The sequence below is a fragment of the Zootoca vivipara genome, chromosome 9 (assembly GCF_965207765.1).
Source record: "Zootoca vivipara chromosome 9, rZooViv2.hap1.1, whole genome shotgun sequence".
In the NCBI taxonomy this organism is placed as follows: domain Eukaryota; kingdom Metazoa; phylum Chordata; class Lepidosauria; order Squamata; family Lacertidae; genus Zootoca; species Zootoca vivipara.
Window position 1 is genome coordinate 30,387,577 of NC_142592.1, and position 22,858 is coordinate 30,410,434.

At 42.5% G+C, this 22,858-nt stretch overlaps 1 protein-coding gene and 1 pseudogene across 2 annotated transcripts in view; both read left to right on the forward strand.

Moving 5' to 3' along the window:
• Positions 1-13,622: 13,622 nt before the first annotated feature.
• The window catches only part of ZDHHC17 (zDHHC palmitoyltransferase 17), a 48,244-nt gene continuing 39,008 nt past the window's right edge, over positions 13,623-22,858 (forward strand). The window contains exon 1 of the mRNA XM_035126738.3: positions 13,623-13,711. Coding sequence (XP_034982629.3) covers positions 13,649-13,711 — 63 coding nt within the window. The 5' untranslated portion in view covers positions 13,623-13,648. The remainder of the gene's footprint in view (positions 13,712-22,858) is intronic.
• LOC118077747 (pancreatic progenitor cell differentiation and proliferation factor A pseudogene) lies at positions 16,154-18,055 on the forward strand (annotated as a pseudogene). The gene has a single exon (XR_015951763.1). The product of XR_015951763.1 is annotated as a pancreatic progenitor cell differentiation and proliferation factor A pseudogene (transcript).

The window sequence follows — 22,858 nt, forward strand, 5'->3', positions numbered from 1 at the left end:
TCTAGTACCGGTAGCTCAAGTGATGCAATGCTAATCTTCTAATTGAGAATAATAATGTTTATGAAACTTCATTAGAGACCTAAATGCTTAAGCATACTACTTACGGTAAGTGAAACTGATCAGAACAAAAGCAAGCAGGAAACCGGACAGAGCAATTCTCTTCTCACATTGCACCAGCACCAAACATTCACTAAGCACAATGTCAGATGAGCAGCTCTTACATTCAATGCATGCTAAGTCTGAGAGAGGAGAATGAAAACACACAACCAGAAAATCAAACATTTCCACAGCCCACCAATCGGGGACTGTTCCAGCGACATTGCCCACATGCAACACTGACATGAACTCTCAACAGTGGGAACATGTCCCCAGTGTCATATAACACACAGCAAGCAAATATTGCCAGAGCACCAATTCATCAACCCTAGGGGCAATGCCAACAATACTACTTTCAATTCCAAAGCACCCTTACAAGCATTCCAATCTTCTTCATGCTCCTCACAACCACAACTTTGGAGCAAAAGAGATTAAGAGGGGAATATCTGCTGTTGCACTGAATGCAATGATTTGGAATGGAATTTTTTTTCTCCTGGATCTGGGGCTAGTGTAAAGTCATAGCTTTGATGAGGGTGTGGCTGAAGACAATGTTTGTGGGTCCCATGTAAGTGTACTCCTCCCCTGTGCCACTCAGTGTAATGTATGTCGGGGGGGGGGGCTGTGTTTCATTGTAATGCTTTTTGGACCTCTTTAGCTCCTGTGCTTTGCAAGCCCCAGAGCTCCAAGATGAGGCCTTTTTTGCAGTCTCATTTTATAGCACTAAATGACAGTTGTGTTTAAAAGGCCTGCTACTTCATCATGACACACTCATGACTCCATTTTCTGCCAGCTGAGTGTTCCAGCTGTAATCCCTCAGACAACAGATCTTCAGTACTGTATAAGATTGATTCAGAAAAGTAGAAGGGACTGTTGCTGAGTTGGGCACATTCATTACGGTAATTCTATCACAAAGTAGATTCCATTCTCTTAACATCGCTGGGTTGTGTGGATTAAAAAAAACATGCGTCTTAGAGCAACTGTTAAAATAGTTACTCATAATGAGGGAAGAGCAAAATTTAGTTCACATGACATCATAAAGAAATCATATTAGACCTGAGTGGTGTGATTTCATCTCTTTATTTCATCAGCATGAGTTACACTTCTAACAAAAACACAATATAATAAATTCATTTATAGTCCCTGGCAGCACAGAACTGAGAAGCCAAGAGCCTCAGCCTTTCAGATCCTGAAATGTCAAAGTCTAATACATAGAATTTTTCAAAGTAGTTAGATTGTGTGGATGAGGATCAGTGGGAAGAAGACAACCAGTAGCCACAACTACTTAGAAATACAGCTGGAAACCACCCTATTAGTTATTTGTTATGAAACAAATAAACAGACCTACGCAATATGAATAACAGATTTCCTTAAAAGTGGGGGAAATATGCTTTTGACTGGCAACAAATACATACATAACCCCCATTTGCCTTTTTCACTCAAAAGGCTATGTGCTAAAGTTGCCTGTTTGGCATAGCTGCCAAGTTATCCCTTTTTTAAAGGGATTTTCCCTTATGCTGAATAGGCTTCCTCGTGAGAAAAGGGAAAACTTGGCAGCTATGCTGTTTGGAGAGGAGAAATCTACTGTGACTTTTAAAAAAACAAAAGGCAAGCAGAATATAACAAGTGAGTTTTTGTCCCCACTGCATTTTTACACTAGTAAAACCATTGCTTGCTCTAATTTTGGTTTGGTGTGGCTAATAAAGGCAGAGAGGAGGCCGCTGGCTGCCCTCATTCCAGGAATATCCCAGTGGTGAGTGGACACAGCTTTTACAACCCAATTCTGCGTATGCTTACTCAGAAACAAGTTCCACTATGTACAACTAAGCCTTTTCCCAGGTCTGTTTCATTGGATTGCAGCCACAGGAAAGGGAGAAAGCCCTTGAGTGCACTGTCTCCCTCATTAAGACTTAATGCTTCCTTCCGTAAAGATTTCAGTATCTCACTGACTGCAGGAAAATACATTATTAAATTTTTTACACACTTCCAATGTGGCAGTTAATATTTGTTAGCCAACAGTGAAATTTTACGAAATCCAGAATCAACACTAGTACAACAGCATACTCTTTGATGTGGGACAACCGCACTCAAATCCCTTTAGATTCCGTGACTGACTTGGCAATGTGTTGAAACTTTTTGTACTAATAAAACAGGGATTGATGGACCCCAAACCATCATGAGGTCTAGTGACAAAGTAGAAAAACATTGTAAATACAGTAAATATCTCTTGGGCTCAAGATTCATTCTCTATTGTGCTTTGTATTCAGATATCTTGAGAAGTGTGCATGCATACGAAAGATACCAATGACAAATTTTGTTGGTCTCTAAGGTGCTACCGGTACTGGAAGGAATTTTTTTATTTTATCTCCCTTGTTGCACTAATTTGCCACTGGAAACTACTATGAAAGTCCTGCTTACCTTTCTCCAGTCATGGATATTTAGTATTACTGCATTGGAATAAGCTCACTTCTGAATGCTTCTACTCATCCTTCCCTACTCATCCTTCAGTAGAATTCCTTCGGGATATTTCATACACAAGAGGAAAAGACAAATTCCAAAAGTGAAGGCACTGAAAAGCTGAGATTGCTGGCTTCTCAGCTGTAACCAGGGGACATGGAGGTCATTTATTATTGTACTGTGTTTTTGATGAATCTTGGAACACTTCAGATATGATTTGGTTTGTGACAGGAGTGGGGAAACCTTTTCAGCCCAAGGTTTTTATTACATTGTGGAGACTGCATGCCACTGGTAGGCAGGGTGAGAGGTAAAATGTGGCCAGAGTAACTCCTACCTTTGTGGAGAAAACTACATTCCAGTTATGCAAGTGTTAGCAGTTTCTATACACTCACCGCTCACATGTACATCTTTCACCCAGGCAAGCAAGAAGCATTATTGCAATTCAAGGACACATTAGATGATTAGAGCTAGGCAAAAATACTTGAGAAGGATGCAGATTCCTCAGCCCTTGTTTACTAGGACATTAGCTTTTATATTCTCAAGTCTACTGCATCAGATGTATGATGAAAATGGACATCTGTACACTGGGAGTGAGGGACCGTGAAGGATTGAACAAATTAAAAAAGATGAGAATGAATGATAACATGAATGAAAAATTACTTCCTAGCTAAGAAGTAGCTGTATCTGAGCCATTTTTTTTAAAAAAAAACACAAAACATTTTGTATTCTGCAGGCAATCTCTTCTATCATCCCTGACAGAAGAATTGCTGAAGAAGAGAGGTAAATTAAGAAGCTCTACCAGGAAAGACTTCTGCCTAGGACAAAAATAATAATAGTACTTACTTTAACCACTGCCTTTTTCTGGACAAAAAAATTGGAAGAGGTTGGCAGCTTGCAGTTTTGCAGTAAGCTATCAGGTCTGCTTCATATACAGTACTGCATTTGTAAGGTAAAATGATTTTGCATGTACATGTGAAAATGTAAAGGATAAACATGACAAGCTTGTTTGAACTTGTGTCCTGTATTATACAAATACACCTGCCAAAAACCTTCTCTTGGGTTTCTGATTAGCTTACCCCCATTGGCAAACACAGGTGTGTTTTAAGTAACTATCATTTGACTGGACCCAGTGTATTTTCTCATAAACCTGATTTTATACGTACCTCGGTTGGTAAACAACTTCATGGCATGGAGCAGAAGCACACCAACCCTCCATAAGCAGATAATGTCACCTGGGAGCTGGGCACTCATGTGAAAGACTGGTTGCATGAAAGTCCCAATTGTGTGATTCTTCTCCCCACCTTACATTTGTTGGAAAGGTCTCTTTTGAGAGAAGGGTGAAAAACCACATGCATAGGCTCTCTACATGGTCAGTGCTTGGAGCACCCAGGTTGCAAGTGATATTATTTGTGTGGGAGATTAGAGACACACCCATGCTATTTCTCCATCATAAAAAGCCAATTATTAGCTAAAGTATGTGTGAGCCAGGCTGCAGTCCTATGCACACCTGGGAGTACATCCCAGTTAACACACTTCGGATAGCTACTTAAGCATCACCAAAGAAAAAGAGAAGATATACATCACTCCTCCACCCCCTGCCAAAAATAGAGGACACAGATTTGCAAAATTTCTGCATGGACCAATGTATATGTACTGATGGAAATTTAGAAATAATTACTGTAATTTAAATAGAAATGCAACAACCTCACCACCGTGGGGAAGACACCGAACAGATGACTGTGTGAGCATGTCTTATGGACAAGGCTTATGCAGGAACACAAATCTTTTGTTTTGTTGACATGGGACCTTGAGATTTCCACCATTAATTACATAATATATCTCATTACTAAGGTCTTTTGTATGCTGGCTTGGTACTATACAAAAAATTCACATGGCTAAGAAAATGGATACAAATTCATCATGGTTTAGCTGTGTTTTGATTGAGTGATTAACCTAACCAGTAGATGCTAAATATCTAAACATCCTTTACCTTTAACATATCCTATCTTAGGGTTTTTTTCCTATTTAGCTGCTATAAACACAACCTCTTTTCATAATAATTTTTTTATTGTAGAACATTGTTTTAATTCTATCTGCTTCTGAAAGCTGCATATAAGATTATTTTATTTTATTTTATTTAAAAAGGAGTGCCATGGCTCTCATCTGACTATGATGGACATTATCTGATTTCGACACAGTTATCATTTCTGACAATTCGGCAAGATAATTCTAGTTTTCCATTATCCAATACCAAAAGGAGGTCCTTTCCTCCAAAACAATCTATTTTAGCTGCAGCTAAAACAAAAGATTTTTTTCTCACCAACATTTATCATGCCATATTCCCTGTTTCCCCAGTCAAATACAGTCACCTCCACATGCACAAAGACTTACTTGCTCATAGCACATGACATTTCCATCATATTATATTTAGCTGTTGCAGCAGATTATTAATTTGAGAGCCTTGATGAGATGAATTGCTTGGCAGCAAAGACACAGAGTACGCCTGCTTCTCCTTTTCCAGCTGCTGGACTCAAGTAGCTGTTGTTTAAAATCTGTTTTATCATAATTTAGCTGTGTTGAAAATGAGTTTGTGATGTTTTCACATATTAAATATTTCTGTAGCTGTGTCAGTGAAATTACATATTTCAAAAGCCAATTAATCAGTGACATTGGCCTCAGAGTACTGTACTGCTATTTTTGCCTCATCTTATATGGGATAAACATGGAAACTGTTATGAGGCTTTCACTGTTAGCCTCCATTTTGTGCTCAGGGGTGAACCAAAGATGGGTTTGACCTTGTTTATAATCTTGCCATTGATTTATCTGTGCTTGACCTTGCCAGTAAGATCATGAGGATCCAGAAAGTTCATTTGACTCACTAGAAAGCTATGTTGCAATAATGGTAATAAGGTACTGGTGAACTAAAGATCACTTTCATATGCAAGGCGCAAGCTTCCTCTACCACACAGAAATTCCGTAGAAGTGTAGAGACCAGATAAAACAATAGCATGTGCAAGGCAACAAAAAGCCACTTGCCATAATCATTGTTCTTGATAGGTAAATCCATTCAGGAGGACTATACATAAGGTAAAACCTTCCAGATGAGTCATCCTTGCTTGCTTATATGCCACAGTCTACCTCTTACCAGACTGGGATGCAGGTGGCGCTGTGGGTTAAACCACAGAGCCTAGGGCTTGCTGATCAGAAGGTCGGCGGTTCGAATCCCTGCGATGGGGTGAGCTCCCATTGCTCAGTCCCAGCTCCTGCCAACCTAGCAGTTCGAAAGCACATCAAAGTGCAAGTAGATAAAAAGGTACCGCTACAGCGGGAAGGTAAACGGCGTTTCCGTGTGCTGCTCTGGTTCACCAGAAGCGGCTTTGTCATGCTGGCCACATGACCTGGAAGCTGTACGCCAGCTCCCTCGGCCAATAATGCGAGATGAGCACCGCAACCTCAGAGTCGGTCATGACTGGACCTAATGGTCAGGGGTCCCTTTACCTCTTACCAGAACCTTACCCATTACATTACTAGGGTAAATCCCCACCAGTATTTTTACCCAGTCCCCTTTAATGCCCTTATTTTGATTGTTTCTTCTCAGTCATCATGCCAGCTCATGATGATGCATTATTTTTTACTAGAAAGCTTATGCTTTGGGTACCTGCCTTGAGTCTTCTGGATAGGTCAGGCTATCCATTTAGATAAATAGTATTCTGGAGTAGCAACAGGAAGACTTGATTTCTCTCCACCCCACGTTCATATCATTGACATTGTAAATGAAAACATATTCTCCAATACAATGCATGTGTCTGTGATTGTTTTGGGTTCCACAAGAGGAGTAAAGTAAGAAAATTCAGAATAGAGATAAGATATTATGCTTTCCCTGCTAAATCCCAAGGCACAATGCTTTGTTCCCCCTTGCTCTCTAAGTTTGCAATTAAGTTTGTGCCAATGCATATATCAGCTTTCCTGATAACGCGAGTGAGTGGATGAGGGGTTTTTTTTTTACAACTTGGCGTCACAGCCCAGACTTTCTCGCTCAGATTTTATCCAACAAGAACCTTACAGCAATCTGATAGGAATTAGTAGAAGTCAATTAGAAAATAGCCCATAGAGCGCTGCTGAACATCTGCTTGGAGACTTCTACTTTTTCATGCAGGTTCACAAAGTAATTTGCTGATAACTTTCCATTTTAAAAATGTTGCTGCTATCGCAGAGCTCAGCAACTCACTTTTAAACATTGTTTACTTTAAGTGATGTTCCTTTGTGGTTTTTCTCAACAACACCCTTTATTGATGCTATGGATTGGCAGCTGCTGCTTCGTTCTTTTATACTACTCTTGACTGCTGTGCTGCAGTTGTGTGAGATTTGATTTTCAATCTGAAAGTTGCCAATTCAACGTGGTGAAAAGGTCCACAAATGTAAGTGCTGCTGTGCGCACTCATTTTTCATGACTGTTCAAAGCCCCTCGATTTGCTGCTGCTTCAGCACCATATTTTTTTAACTGGGAGTATTCCATTATTTTTTACATTACTGCATTTACAGTATTCACTTATTCTGCATTTATTCATTTATTCTGGACCGGGCAACAATTGATGGCCATATTGTTGGTTCAATTAAGTCAGTGACATCTCTTTTCTTGTTTTACTATTTAGATTTTCTGTTGATGATCTGCAGAACTTTGCAAATGAGCCATGACCCTTTTATATAAAGTTATTTATAAAGGCATTAATGCAGGCATCCCCAAACTGTGGCCCTCCAGATGTTTTGGCCTACAACTCCCATGATCCCTAGCTAAGAGGACCAGTGGTCGGGGAAGATGGGAATTGTAGTCCAAAACATCTGGAGGGCCGAAGTTTGGGGATGCCTGTATTAATGTATTGTTATTTCATAAAAGATTGGGGTGGTGTACAACAGAAAACACCATTAAAAACAATACAGAGAATCATTAAAGTGACTGGCTAATAAAATAAAATAAAAATAAGAAGCAGCATTGGCCTGTGGGCATCAAAAGGTCTTCCAAGAGACACTGAAACTGTCAGTGATTCAGTTGACTATTATGTTTACATCACTACTGGAAAGAAATTTGTTTGAATTTTCTGCAGGCTGTCTCTAGTATAATGTTCTCTTGAGCATGCTTTCTATGTGTTATAAAGCAGCAGGGAAACCCAACCCAGATTTCAAGCAACTGTCACTAGCTACTCCAATTATCAGTGTGTTGCTTGCATCAGCATTCTGCTTCTTTTTTCACTATAGAGTGATGGATATATTTGTTGTTGTTGTTGTTGCCCTCTGCATTTTGCATGTTTCAGCCAGGTGGAAGAATTAATCTTCTCTTTGCAGCTGGATGGAGATAACAAGCAGCCTCTGACAGTCTGTTTCACTTACAGCCCCCCCCCCCCCTATCTGTAGTACTTGCTTACATAAACAAAATATTGCTAGGTAGGTACAGAAGGTGCATCTGTATTGAGTAGATGTTTTTAGTAGTGAGGTTTCCCTCCACTATGCTCGAGGCATTTCCAACATTGTTGGCACCAATGTCTGTCAGAATCTATAATAATTTCTACAAATATAATGGGCTATATTAGTAATTCCTTTTGTTCAGAAGAATATTTTATTTTTCAGTTAGCCATGGTGTTTAACCAATTAAATCCAGCACATGTCATTTATTGTTTGGAACATTATCACTCCAGCAAAAAGGAGAACCTCTAAACCCATTTATGTACGGTAGCTAGCAGCATCACTGCAAAGAGACAGCTGGAATTTGAACCAGGGCTTGGAAAAACCCAATGACCAATGGAGGGGGTAGGAAGAGTGAAAAGGGAGTGAGACCATTAAATTGTTCAACAGCATGTCTATTCACAAGTTCCATTGACTTAAATGGGATTTATTCCCAGGTAGGTTTCTACACACTATAGGATCGCATCCTAAGAATCTAAAAATTGACCACAATTACGGTAGCTTATAGTATATGGCTTACTGAGTAGTAAGGGAGACTTAACAAGTAATTGTGGTTTTGCTATTATAAGAACAAGCCAGTATGAGCCTTGGACTTGCACGCTGTTCCTTGTCCATCATGTGCAGGAGAAAGAGATCTAAAGCTAAAGATCTAAATGGTGGTTTGTTGAAGTCACCATTTGTTGACAAGTCAGGACAGCAACTTGATCCTGGTTCAGACTAGGACCAGTGTGACCTGTGTTTGGGGGTGGGGGGAGATCTCTACTCAGCCATGAAGCTTGCTTCATCCAGTTCCTCACCCCTGCTATTGTCCAGATCCAGAAGTTGCAAAGAGAAAGTATTTCTCTATTCCACAGTCCAGCAGGTGGCAGGCTATTCTCAGTAACATTGACAGACACAATAAAGGATTCTCTTAATAATTTATGGAGGGTAACTGTATAATCTTTCCTTACATTGCTTTGAACCCTGAATCCACCTCCTTAAATATTCAAGAAGACATGCCAGGATTCTTGATGCATGCCAGATGGGCGGGGTATAAATATATTATTATTATTATTATTATTATTATTATTATTATTATTATTAATATTTTGTTTCTGTTGTTATTTTGGAAATGTCTGCCTTTCACACTGCACACATTTACTGAGAGGAGATGCTGGTGCAACATCTGTGTAGCTGGGGCAAACACAATTGCTTGTGTGAAGCAAACCTCACTCTTTGCATTCATAGTTGTGATGGATTGCGACAAGCTTCCTTTACAAACACAGGATTTCCTTCAACAGAGAACAGGAAGAAATGGATATTGAAACATGGTGTTGAAAGTATAATCTTTAGATGCATGGGTGTAGACAGGGGGGCAGGAGGGGGCAGCTGCCCCCCCCTAGAAGCAAAAAATTATTGTATTTTACAGACCATAACCAATACCCTGTTTCTCATATTTTAAGGCATCCCCATAAAATAAGCCATAGCAGGATTTTTAAGCATTCAAGGAATATAAGCCATACCCCGAAAATAAGACATAGTGATAGGAGCAGCAGCAATGCCGGCCGCGGCAGGAGGAGGAGGAAAAAAATAAGACATCCCTTGAAAATAAGCCATAGTGTGTTTTTTTGAGGAAAAAATAAATATAAGACGTGTCTTATAATATGAGAAACACGGTACTTTGCCCCTCCAAAAACTGAAGTGGAAAGGGCTTTGCTTTAGCAAGAGCAGCTCTCCACTTGCTGGGGGCGGGAACACAGCTGTAACAAAAACACATCAAATAAATAAAGCAAAGTGGCTACCAGTACTTAAGCAGTTAAGACAATGGAGCAGAATATCCCTTCAGGCAAGGTCCACCCTATTCACCCTATTGTTATTCAGTGGGAGTTGTTAATGGGCATTAAAGGGATCGCATTAACAGTTCTATTGGCGATTTAATGAGGGTGCAGAGGATTCAATTTGACTAAGGTGGCCCTGCAAGGCTAAAAGGAAGTGAATAAGAAGGGGGGGGGCTGTAGCTTTGATAGACACAGTGATGTTTATAAAAAGCATTGGTGTTCCAGTCTGCCCCTCCTCCTGCATCTGTATACTGTAAATCAGGGGTGGCCACCTCCCAAGAGACTCTGATCTACTCACAGAGTTAAAAACTGGGAGTGATCTACCCCCTTTTGGGGGGGTTCAGGTCAAAGCTGTTGAGTTTTTTTAAGGAAGGGAAGCCCTGTTTTGGGGGGTTTAGGTCAAACTTGTTGAGCTTCTTTTAGGAGGGAGGGAGGCCCATTTTTGTTTAGGGCTTCAGGTCATAGTTCAGCTTTTTTTAGGGAGGAGGAAAAATTTGGGTGAGCTTTTTTTAGGGGTGCCAGTGATCTAGCAGTGATCTACCACAGACATCCAGTGATCTACTGGTAGATCACAATCTACCTGTTGGACGTGCCTGCTGTAAATCAAGCAGAGAGAAAGCTGCTTACAAGGCTCCTGTACAGGTGTACCGGTATCTTCCTCTTGCTGCAGAGTTCTAGCATCACAGCGTCACCCAGAGGCACCCACAAATGTGAGTTATCCCTCTCTCTATTTCTTCCTTCCTTTCCTCCCTCTTCCATCCTCAATAAAATACTGGGGGGGGGCAGATAAGCCCCACATAGAAAGCCCATCAACATGGGGGGGGAGGACTCTTTAAAATACAGTATTTACCAGTAATTTCTTTTGGGGGGGGAGGCACCTAGGCCTCTAGGAGTTGCTGCTATGCCTAGGACAATTCAAGAAAGCAGAATCATGCATATGCTATGGTAATATATCAATAGAATCATGGAATTGTAGTCGGAAGGGACCACAAGGGTCATCTAGTCCAACCCCCTGCAATGCAGGAATTTTTCCCCAATGTGGGGCTTGAACCCACAACATGGTTGAAATATTATGCTGATATGCAGCAACGCCTCGGAGCCATCGAGACTGCGGCCCTGTCTTGCCTCGCCCTCGCCTGCCCTGCCACCCCCTCTCCCCTGCCCGACCCTCCCATCCTCTTGCTGCAGAGTTCCAGCTTCACCCAGAGGCACCCACAAATATGAGGTATCCCTCTCTCTAGTATTCCTTCCTTCCCTCCCTCTTCCATCCTTAATAAAATACTGGGGGGGGCAGATAAGCCCCACATAGAAAGCCCATCAAAATGGGGGGGTGACTCTTTCAAATACAGTATTTACCAGTAATTGGGGGGGGGGGGAGAGAGGCACCTAGGCCTCTAGGATTTGGCTGCTATGCCTAGGAGTAGGACAATTCAAGAAAGCAGAATGATGCATATGCTATGGTAATATATCAATGGAATCATAGAATTGTAGTCGGAAGGGACCACAAGGGTCATCTAGTCCAACCCCCTGCAATGCAGGATTTTTCCCCCATGGTGGGGCTTGAACCCACAACATGGTTGAAATATTATGCTGATATACAGCAACGCCTCGGAGCTGTCGTGACTGCGCCGTGCCTTCCCTCGCCCTCACCCGCCCTGCCACCCCCTCTCGCCTGCCCGACCCTCCCGTCCTCTTGCTGCAGAGTTCCAGCATCACAGCGTCACCCAGAGGCACCCACAAATATGAGTTATCCCTCTCTCTATTTCTTCCTTCCCTCCCTCCCTCTTCCATTCTTAATAAAATATGGGGGGGGCAGATAAGCCCCACATAGAAAGCCCATCAACATGGGGGGGATGACTCTTTCACATACGGTATTTACTAGTAATTGGGGGGGGGAGGCACCTAGGCCTCTAGGAGTTGGCTGCTATGCCTAGAAGTAGGACAATTCAAGAAAACAGAATGATGCATATGCTATGGCAATATATCAATAGAATCATAGAATTGTAGTCGGAAGGGACCACAAGGGTCATCTAGTCCAACCCCCTGCAATGCAGGAATTTTTTCCTAAGGTGGGGCTGGAACCCACAACATGGTTGAAATATTATGCTGATATGCAGCAAGGCCTCGGAGCCGTCGTGACTGCGGCCGTGCCTTGCCTTGCCCTCGCCCACCCTGTCACCCCCTCTTGCCTGCCCGACCCTCCCGTCCTCTCCAGCCAAGCAGGGTAGCCGCCGCCGTTGCCAGCCCCAGAAGCACAAGGTGGCCGCTGCCGCCGCTGCCGCCACCACGATGTCGTCAGGCCAGCTGGCCCTGTAGCCCCGCCCACGTTCCCACTTTGTGGCCCCGCCCCTGAATGATCATGGCTTGCCCCCCCCTAGTTTTGATCCTGGCTACGCCCTTGTTTAGATGGCAAACAGTAAACAGAGCCTTTATATATGTTCAACAGGAGATTGTACCCTGTACAAAGAAAAATAACACCTTACATTGCATTTATTCAAATGAATTACCACTTTCCGGCTAACAATGAGGCTTTGTGCATGCATAGAGCATGGGCTGGACCACAGGACAAACTGGCTAGCCCCTGCCTGTCATTGCCTGGAGCGGCTACTGTGATGCTGGCCTAATTACTGGGAATGGAAAAGAAGCAGATCATAAAGGTTGTAAAGTGACATTTTTAAAAAGATTAAAAGGGACTTTACCATTAAGCATAATGAGACAGTTGCCTCAGTTTTTGGGTGTCAAAAAGGATAGCAAATTGCTATCTGTAATATTATTATTACAAACACTTTTCTGCCTCGGGTGCCAAAATTACTTGACCAGCATCCAGCCCATCACCACTTCCAAACACTTAGTTGGAGTTAGAAAAGTGTTGGTGAACTGCACTGAAAAGGGCAGGATGCGCAAGTGGGACATATAAATCAGGATGAATTTGGGATAAATGTGCATTGCTGTGTATGAGGACAGAAGACAAGGCAATGAAATATTCCAGATCTGGTTTGTCCAGTGAATAAACTAGGTTATAGAAGTAGGGTAGTCTTACATAACGGATTTTGCCTAGCCCTAGGTGGGGGGGGGGGTGGTCAGGCAGAAAAAGAAGGCAACTGGGGTGAAACTGCTGAGTAAATGGAACTGCGAGTATAGGTTTTAATGGAAGCAGTGGGTCTCAGCTGATATCGGGATAACACTTCTTATTAACTTCTAGCCTAGGCAGTACGTGATCGTGATTGACTGTAACAGCACTTGTGTCAGTAGTCACCGATACTAAATAAACGTTGTTGTTGTTTAGTCGTTTAGTCGTGTCCGACTCTTCGTGACCCCATAGACCATAGCACGCCAGGCATTCTTTAAATGCACAATTAAAACGTAAGGTCGGACATTTTAAAACACCATAAAAAGTGCAAAAACTTGCTTTTGGGCCAACAGCATGTTGGAAGCCCCAACTCTTTGCTGCCACTGACATGGCTTGACTCGCTTGCATGACCTGTGTGTGGGACATCCTGGCTTCGGGGGTACCGGCCCACACATGGCACCTTTCTGAAGCACCTCTACATATGGGCCGCTGTCATTTGCTTTGGGTGACGTGGGTGGACCTAGGGGGCCTTCCCCCCCACCCCCATCTAGGGCCCTATCTAGAATCCACGCGCAGCAAAAGCACGGGCGTGAGCGGGGATCAGCGGCTACTACTGGAGAGGGTTCGCTTCCTCTCTCGCGCTCGGCTATCCCTCTCCTCCCCCCCCCCACCGGCGCAGAGCGCGAGAGAGCAGGAGCGAGGTCGTGAGGGAGCGCGTTACCCGGCATGCAGCGGGAGGCGCGTTCGCACCAAGATGGCGACGCCTCTAGAGGAGTACGAGAAAGAAGCGGGCTGCGTCCCTATCCTGCACCCTGAGGTGAGGCCCTGCTGGCTTTAAGGCCTCCCTCGCAACCCCGTCAGCCTGGAGAAGAAGCTGGGTGGCGGCGAGGAGGAGGAGCAGGAGCGGAAAGTGGCGGCGGCAGCGGAGGCCTCCGCCCTCCTCTTGGCACTCCTTTCCCAGGCGGGGGCGGAGGTTGGCCCGGAGGCGCGGGCAGGATTGTCTGGGAGGGAGAAGCAGCGGCGGAGGGTGCGCCTTGGCCCGGGCTGCGGGGAGGGGAAGGGAACAGGCTGGGCAGGCAAGCTCCCTAGTGCCCAGCAGGGGTGGGTAGGTAGAGGACGAGGCTTTGCCCTGTCTCCCCGCTTTCCTTAATTCTGATTCCCTCACAAGGATATTTGGGGTGGAAACTGGATGGAGCTGGGCAATCCGTACCCCGTGAGCCGCCTTCCCTTAATTATACATAAAGGAGCGAGGGCACTGCAGGTGCCTTGAGTTTACTTTAAAAAGGGGGGGAAAGGGGGGGGGGTCCTGAGACTCAAAAACCTCAAGAGAGAAGTATCACACTCCTCTAGTTAAACGCTGAAAAAGGCTTTTGAACCTCCTAATGGCCCAAGCCCGCAGTTGCACAATTTAGGGGCCCCCAGGGCAGCTTTCTGGTTTGGCTGTTCTCTGCGTGTTTGGGTAAAAGGATTCAGAGCTAGATTTAAACAAGAGCAATACTCTCTCTGGTCTTGTGGAGTCATTGATCTCCCCTCTCCCTTTTCACTTTACAGTTTGGGGCTTATTGTGGCTTACAGCTTGGTCCTATAAATTAGGGAACAGAGAGTGTGGTAGCTCTCTGAAGATGGGCATATTTATTATGGGATATAAACTTTTGTTAATCTTTTAAAGGCGTAATGTATTTGTTGGTTTTTAAGACACAGTATATTTGTTAGCTTTTAAAGGTGTTACAAAGTTACTGTATGTTTTTCTCTCTGACAGATTAACACAGTTTCTGGAAGTTGCATTAGTTACAGATAATTAGTTATATACTGTACTTACAAAGAATAGACCTCTTTGTAAGATTTACTGGCTTCCAGGCAATCAGTTGCTGGGAAACACCAATTTCTTTTCTACTTTCATAAGCATGACTATCAGGAAGATGACTGCAGTGGTGTTATGGGCACCTAATGAATAGTGCTCTATGTTGTCATTGATAGGTGTCTTAGTTGTTTCTCAGTTACCTGCCAGTGCACTTAAAAATGCCAGTGCACTTAAAAAAACCCAACTCCAATTGTTTCTCTGTCCATTGTGCTTTCCTTTCTTTGAAAGATTTATATGTCTTCTACATTTTTTAAATCCAATCTAGTCTTCCAGTATAGCAGGGACATTTTATATTTTGCTGTTCAAATGCTGGTGGTGGAACAGTAGCAGAGATAACCTGTACCAAGAAAATCCCTTGGTAGTCATCTTATTTTGAAACTTTAACTTGTCAATATTCTAGTACTGAAAATCTAATCACTTTATAGGGCTGCAGCCCTATAATAAATGGACTTGAAGGCCATTTTTGTAGGTTTGTAGCTGCTTCCTACATAGTATAATGAAGGACATGCTTTGGTTAATTATGTCCCTAAAATGTGTGCCAAATATCGGTGTGTTTGGGTTTGTTTTTTACTGAGCAGATGGTATTTTTCTTAGTCAACTTATTGAGCATTTGTCTAAGACTGTATCTTAAATTTGATAATCCTTTTCCTTTTGATTTCATCATTGAAAGATTACGTAATTGAAGGTATACAATAAAATATTTATTGTAAAAACAAATAAAGTAACAAGTAAAGACTAATAAAAAGAAGTAGCAAGACATGGCTAAGAAAATGCTATGCACTTGGGGGTATTTTACATAGCAATCCTATACACCAATTGGGGAGGGGAGCTAGGGAGATCACCACTGTGCTGGTATAATCACCACCATAGACTGCGTATGGTCAGCCCAGGAAGCAGATGGGTGACACAATCAGAAAATTTAAAAATGGCATATAAATAGCAGATATGTGCCCAGCACCTCTAGAAACATCAACACAATCCACTAGTTGGGAACTTTGCCAGTGAGAGTGCCAACATGAAAATGAGCCAATGAACTGTGTTGGATGTTAGCTTGTTTCAGACAAAGAGTTAACATTAATCACTGTTAGTTTATACAATACAACAAACTGTGGTTAAATAAAAAAGAAGCAAAAGCTTCCAAATTTGATGCAGCTGTACCAGAGGAAGAATGAGAATGATGGAGCATGTAAGAACATAAGAAGACTGTGCTGGATCAGGCCAATGGCCCATCTAGTCCAGTATCCTGTTCTCATAGTGACTGACTGTGGGAAACCTGCAATCAGGATTCAAGTACAAGAGCACTCTGCCCTTTTGTGCTTTCCAGCAACTGATATTCAGAAGCATTGCTGCCTCGAGTCTAAGGTTCACTGCAGCTCATTCCCATCATGCTAAACTGTGGTTTAGCATGATCCCGAACACAGTCACTGAATGTCAAAAAAGAAAAGGGGGGAAAAGAAGACAAATTTTGATTATAGTATTGTATCTGGGCCTTTGTTCTCAGCAATGTTCATGCATGGTGTAGTTAAGTATCTACAGTTAATGAAAGCCATAATTCTTTTTCTGTGTAGTTATTTTCATGCTCAACTACAAGTAGTATTTTGTTGAGAAAGCCACATATGATACATTTAAAGGCTATCCGGTCATTGAATGTTGATTAACCTTTTAATGATAGCTAAATAATTTTAATGATGGATATATAATAAGGAAATGATAAACGAATGGCCGCCAACTTGAATGGGGATTAGACAAATTCATGGTGGATTGATCTATTAATAACTGTTAGTCATGATGGCTATGTTCTACCTCCACAGTCAGAGGCACTATACCTGATGCTAGTTGCTGGGCATCACAAGTGGGGAGAGTACTGCTCCACTTGGGTCTCGCTTGCAGGCTTCCCATAGGCATGGTAGTTGGCCCCTGTAAAAACAGAGTGTTGGACTGGTTAGGTGTTTGGTTTGATCCAGCAGGGCTCTTTTGTTGCTTTTTCTGGTATGAGACCTGGCAGAGGCAGATAAGAATATTTTGTTCCAGTCTCACAACTTCAGAGGTAATTTTAGAGATGGAGCATATGGACTGTAGACACAGAGATGGTGTGAGACTGCCAAGTAAATGGAACTGTGAGTAGGGGTTTTAATGGAAGGAGTGGGTCTCGGCTGATATCAGGATAACACTTCTTATTAACCTCCAGGTAGTACGTGATCATGACTGTAGTAGCACTTGTGTCAGTAGTAACTGACACTAAATAAATGCACACATTTTTAATTGCAGAATTAAAACATAAGTTTGCACATTTTTAAATACCCTAAAAAGTGCAAAATTGAGTGACTCTTGCTTTTGGGTCAATAGCATGGAAGCCCTAACTCTGTGCTGCAGATGACTGGTGATTAGCTAGAATGTAAAAGTCCCACACCATTAATTAATTCCTGACATTAAACATCAAAGAGCCTTGAGTGTGCAGGTATATTTTTAACAAACACAGAAATATCCTCAGCATTTGTGCTTATTGGAACTCCAAAAAGAAGTAATTCTATAGGAAGTGGGCAGCTATGGAGGACAGACCCTCCCACTAGTTGTTACTAAACAAGATTGTGGCACAACAAAAAGGGCCTCTGAAATCCATATACGCCTCAGTGTTTGTGTGTGTGCTGGAGTGTAGTCCTAGTATCTCCTTTGCAAACGGGCTCCATCACCTAGCGTCCGTGCCCCCCCCCCCCGAGCCAGGTCACCTGTGGTCTGAAACAACTAGGATTTTGCTGAGCACAGTCTTAAAGGGTTTACAACTTCCACAAGAACAAAGAAACATGGCAGCAATGCTGCCAAGTGGCTCCCTTGTGGCAACCCACGCCTGCTACCAAAGGTGTCTGGGTTCCATTTCCAGCAACAGCTCCTGTGGAAATGCTGAATATGGGGAAGTCATCCCTCACCATCCAGGTTTCTCCAAGACTGATCCTGGGCACTGGTGGGCCAGCTTCTTCTTTGGAAAGACGACCCACCCAGTCATGACAACTGTGTCTGAATCCCCAGAGATCCCAGGAACTTTAAAGGTGGTGAACTGCATGATTACATGTGGCCTGGCTCAGGATGTAATGAGGAAGCGCTATGCCAGTGAGCCCAGCAAACTGAACGCGGGTCCCACTGCATGAGGTGGCTGACTGTCCCTGGATGGACGCTTCTGACTTGAGCACTAGGAGGCAGAACCCATTTTCCACTCCCCCTTCCTGTAGAGTAGAGCAGGCTGCTTTGAGTACTTATTAGATGTACGTAGGTTTTTATAAAAGCAAAAAAGGTAACAAAAAGGGAGGGAAGAAATCTTCTGTACCATCTTTTTCTACAACTTTTTTTTTTGTCAATGCAGCTGCATCGTCTCCCCTCTCTCCCCACCCAACAAAGCCTTATTAACACTTAATTCTTGTTTTGTACTCATCTGATGGAAACTAAAAATCCTGAGCAACCTTCTAAAAAAAGGGGGGGGGCGCTGCAGTTGAGCACAGTGCTTAAGCAGGGTAGTAGGGCTCCTGCAGGTATTTTTCAGAGGTTTATGGGTTAAAACCAAAACCTTGAAGTTGACCCAGTAGTTCATTGACAGTCACTGCAACTCCTTAATGAGTGGTACAATAGGTGCACAGTAGGACACTCCACCAAGTAACCTCACTGCAGCACCCTGTACCAACTGCAGCTTCCAAACCAACCTCAAAGAGAACTTTGCATTGAGGGCATTATAGTAATCCAGTCTCTGGGACCCAAGTGGCGCTGTGGGTTAAACCACAGAGTCTAGGGCTTGCTGATCGGAAGGTCGGCGGTTCGAATCCCTGCAACGGGGTTAGCTCCTGTTGTTCGGTCCCAGTTCCTGCCCACTTAGCAGTTAGAAAGCACATCAAAGTGCAAGTAGATAAATAGGGACCGCTCCGGCCGGAAGGTAAACAATGTTTCCATGTGCTGCTCTGGTTCGCCAGAAGCAGCTTTGTCATGCTGGCCATGTGACCCGGAAGCTGTCTGCGGACAAACGCCGGCTCCCTCGGCCTATAGAGCGAGATGAGCGTCGCAACCCCAGAGTCGGACACGACTGGACCTAATGGTCAGGGGCCCCTTTACCTTTACCTTAGTAATCCAGTCTAGAAGGGTCAAAGAAGCCAGGCTGTGATGGTCCAAGACTTGGAGCATTTGATATATCAGCCAAATCCAGTAGAAGGCACTCCTAGTCACCATAGCCACTGGACTCCTATGAACAAAGAAGAGTCAACGGTGCACTCTCAAATGGCATATGCAGTCCTTTACAGGAAGTGCAACTCCATCTAAAATAGGTTGGGTTCATTACCCAACTCCTGGATTGGAATCCACCCACCCATAGTCTTGCCAGGATTCAGTTTCAGCTTATTGACTCTCATCCAGTCCATTTCTGCATCTGGACCCTGGTTTAGGCCTCACCTGAGATACAACGGAACTGAGTATCATTAGCACATATGATATTCAAGCTATTTTGTTATACAAACAACTTCAAACATGCTTCATGAGATGGTAAGTAGTCTTGATAAACACTTGCGTTTATTTAACAAATGTGACTAAGATCCTCTGTCTAAACTTGGTAGCTCCAGCCCATGTCTGCAGTGTAAGAACTATCCCTGCAAGGTACTGTTTAATTCCTGTAAGTTACTTAAGAGTTGGCTTGTAAAACATTCATTTGCCTATGTGCACAAAACATTGGTGCATGCCATAAAGTTTTTCAGTGATCTCCTTTCCATTGTTCCCTGCTGGACAGTTGCTTTTATGTCAAAATAGGCTGCACTGATTTAAATAAAATGTGATGAATGCTAGAATAGCGGTCAGGTTTTCTGTTGCAACGAAAACAACAGAGGGTTGAACTAGAAAAGTGAAACTAAAACCCAAATAGGTTTTTCCATGTGTGCAGGCTGCTGCTCAAGTGGAATCAAAAGAATTGCTGGATAATTTACCTGCATGAATGTACCAGGAACTCTTTGTTTGCAAATGGCTGTGAAATAGCACTAGCAGCTGTTCTAATTCTTCACATAGCTCTTTGCGTTTAACACAGGGTTTCCTGTGGCATATTAAAGACTGTCTGATACTGTTTGTAGTTTTGTGTGGTGTATGTAGAGATGGAAGAACCCTGCTCTTTTATTCATGTGTCCCTTCCATGTCCCCAACTTCCTTTTCTAGTTGTGTAGCTGCTTCGTAACTGCTTTCCAACCTCCACTGCCTCCCATTTCTGAAGACCTACAGTAGAGAGTGGGATAGTTTTGGTGGGGCAATGGAATAGGACAACGTTTCTCAAACTTGGATCTCCACTCCACTAGTTGGTGGGTCTCCACTCCACTCTCCCTGACCACTGGTCTAGCTAGCTAGGGATGATGGGAGTTGTAGTTCAACAGTAGCTAAAGACTCAAGTTTGAGAAACACTGGAATAGGACAATGGAACATCAAAGATCTACATCTCTGCATGGGTAGGACAACAGATAGCAGTCTCTGTCCTTTCACAAGTAGCTTGGTCTACTTCAGGCATCCCCAAACTGCGGCCCTCCAGATGTTTTGGCCTACAACTCCCATGATCCCTAGCTAACATCTGGAGGGCCGAAGTTTGGGGATGCCTGGTCTACTTTATGATGGGGAAGGATGCAGATTTCAGTTTTTCCTGGAGACTGCTGATAACTTTCTCTAATCCAAACACTTTTTAGCAGTTTGTAAAATAGAATGGTATTCTTGTCTCCATATAACAGATTAGGACTAGGATGAGATTTTTATTTTTATTTTAAAAAAGTGTAGATTGCTCAATTTGACAGAGATTTGAAGCAAGGACTTCATGCCAATATAATGTAGGATAATCGGTCACATTTCAATAAATATGAAATTTTTCTACTTCCATCTTTTACTGTTGTTCTGGGATGACTATACAAGTTTTTCCTCTAAAAACTATTTAGTAAAATGCCTTGGTCTGGCTCGCTGCTGAGAATGGTAATGATATGCTGATAATGTTAATAATACACTACATAGTTGAGCATGTGTAAATCTTACTGAAATCAAGAGAGTTTAAGCATGCTTAACTGTAGATTCTATTATACCCAGGTTTTTGGTAAAGTCTTTGTTATATTTCCCCCATTGAAATTTATGCCTCATGAACAAATTCTATTCTTAGAAATTTAACTAAATCCATATGCTGTTAAAAAGGTGTTCTTAGTAAACAAATGTTTACAGATGTTATGTAAGTATAGAAAAACAGTTTGACAAGAATACTTGACCTTTTTAATACTTCTTAAAAAACATAGATTGACACAGCAGATTCTACGGACTGGTGAAGTCAATAGAGGAAAATCTCCCATTGATTTTAATGCATGTGTATTTCAGCTTGAATGAGTAAAATTTAACTAATATGAATGCTCCATTAAAAAAAAGTGACAGCTTATTCCATGCCATCCATCTGTGCATGAAATCACATGATCTTTCTGACCTCCAATTGCAGTGTTTGGATTAAAAGCTCTGGTCATGCATCTGTCCATCGCTTTGTTATGTAAAAACAGCATAAGCATATTGGAGAATGTGCAGGATTAATCAGTTAGTTAAATGACTGATTCTTGCTGAATAAAATTCCGCTATTGTTTTCTATTAGTTTATGAGAATTATTTTTGAATATTTGAAAAAATGCAATTTGTTAGTGCTGTTTGCTTTCGAAAGCACGTTAAAGTGCAAGTAGATAAATAGGTACTGCTTTAAGCGGGAAGGTAAATGGTGTTTCCGTGTGCTGCTCTGGTTCGCCAGAAGCAGCTTTGTCATGCTGGCCACATGACCTGGAAGCTGTACCGGCCAGTAATGCGAGATGAGCGCCACAACCCCAGAGTCGGTCATGACTGGACCTAATGGTCAGGGGTCCCCTGTACCTTTTTCCTTTACTCAGCTGCTATTCTGTTAGAAAGGTAGTAGCCACAACTCTGCCTAGTGGCACCTCATCTCAAATAGGCTTAATGCAATAATGTATCGATTAGTGTCACTTTTTGTGGTCACCAGCAAGGGTAAGAAGATCCTGGAATTATAATAGATTGAGTTATTCTTGGTGCTCTGGATGGAAAAATGAAAACAATGATGCAGTGTTTTTCCATTTCCTTAGGAAGTGGAATCAAGATGTTCCTTTAGGTACTTGCAATATGCAGTCTGCTTTACATTTGCAGCTTCTCCCAACTGAATTTGAATATTTGTCACTAGACATTAGATGGATTTCTCATCCTGAAGGATTGGTTATCATCTATAATTGGGTTTGAAATGAACAGATTCTTGACAAATAATTCAACTGCCAGGTACCCTTCTAAATTATCCAGTAGCAGAAGAAGCTGGGTTATCTTACTGAAACATGCATATAAGGGAAGCAGTGACTCGTACTAAATCTCCATTGTATGTAGGGATTGGCCCATTTTACTGTTCACAACTTTCCCTAAATTAGGGGTGACTGATAGAATGCTGTAGAATCTTTTCCATCAGTCTATTTTGTGAATTCATCACTGGCATTGGTTGTGGTTTCCAATTTCATTGAAGGGTTCTGTTACATAGAAAGCTTGGAAGTTTGGAAAGCTGTGGCACAATGCAAGAGATGAAGATATTCTGTGTCTGCTGTGTAACTGTGTATTCCCTTCCTCCTATAGTAGTTGTTTTAAACTAGTTATCAATTATTTCAAGCAAACCAAAATGATTTCCTAAAATCTACATAAAAAAATGAAAGCTAGTTGTGTTGGTCCATGAGAATAAATTCCAAAATCTATAGTTAGACAGTATCTTTATTAGGACAAGCCAAAAAGTCACACACATGTGTGACAAGCTTTTAAGTTGCCATACTCCCTGCTTTGTGTGACATCTAGCCAGAGAACTTGAACACTTGCCATACTTTTGTGACATTTCCCTTTTGTGACATTTCCAAACTCTGGATTTTTTTAATTCCCCCCCCCAGAAGCTAGTGCATCTGTTAAATCTAAATCCATTTTCTGTCAAATGTCAACACTTGCATATTGTTCATATATAAGGTAAAGGTAAAGGGACCCCTGACCACTAGGTCCAGTCGTGACCGACTCTGGGGTTGCGCGCTCATCTCGCATTATTGGCCGAGGGAGC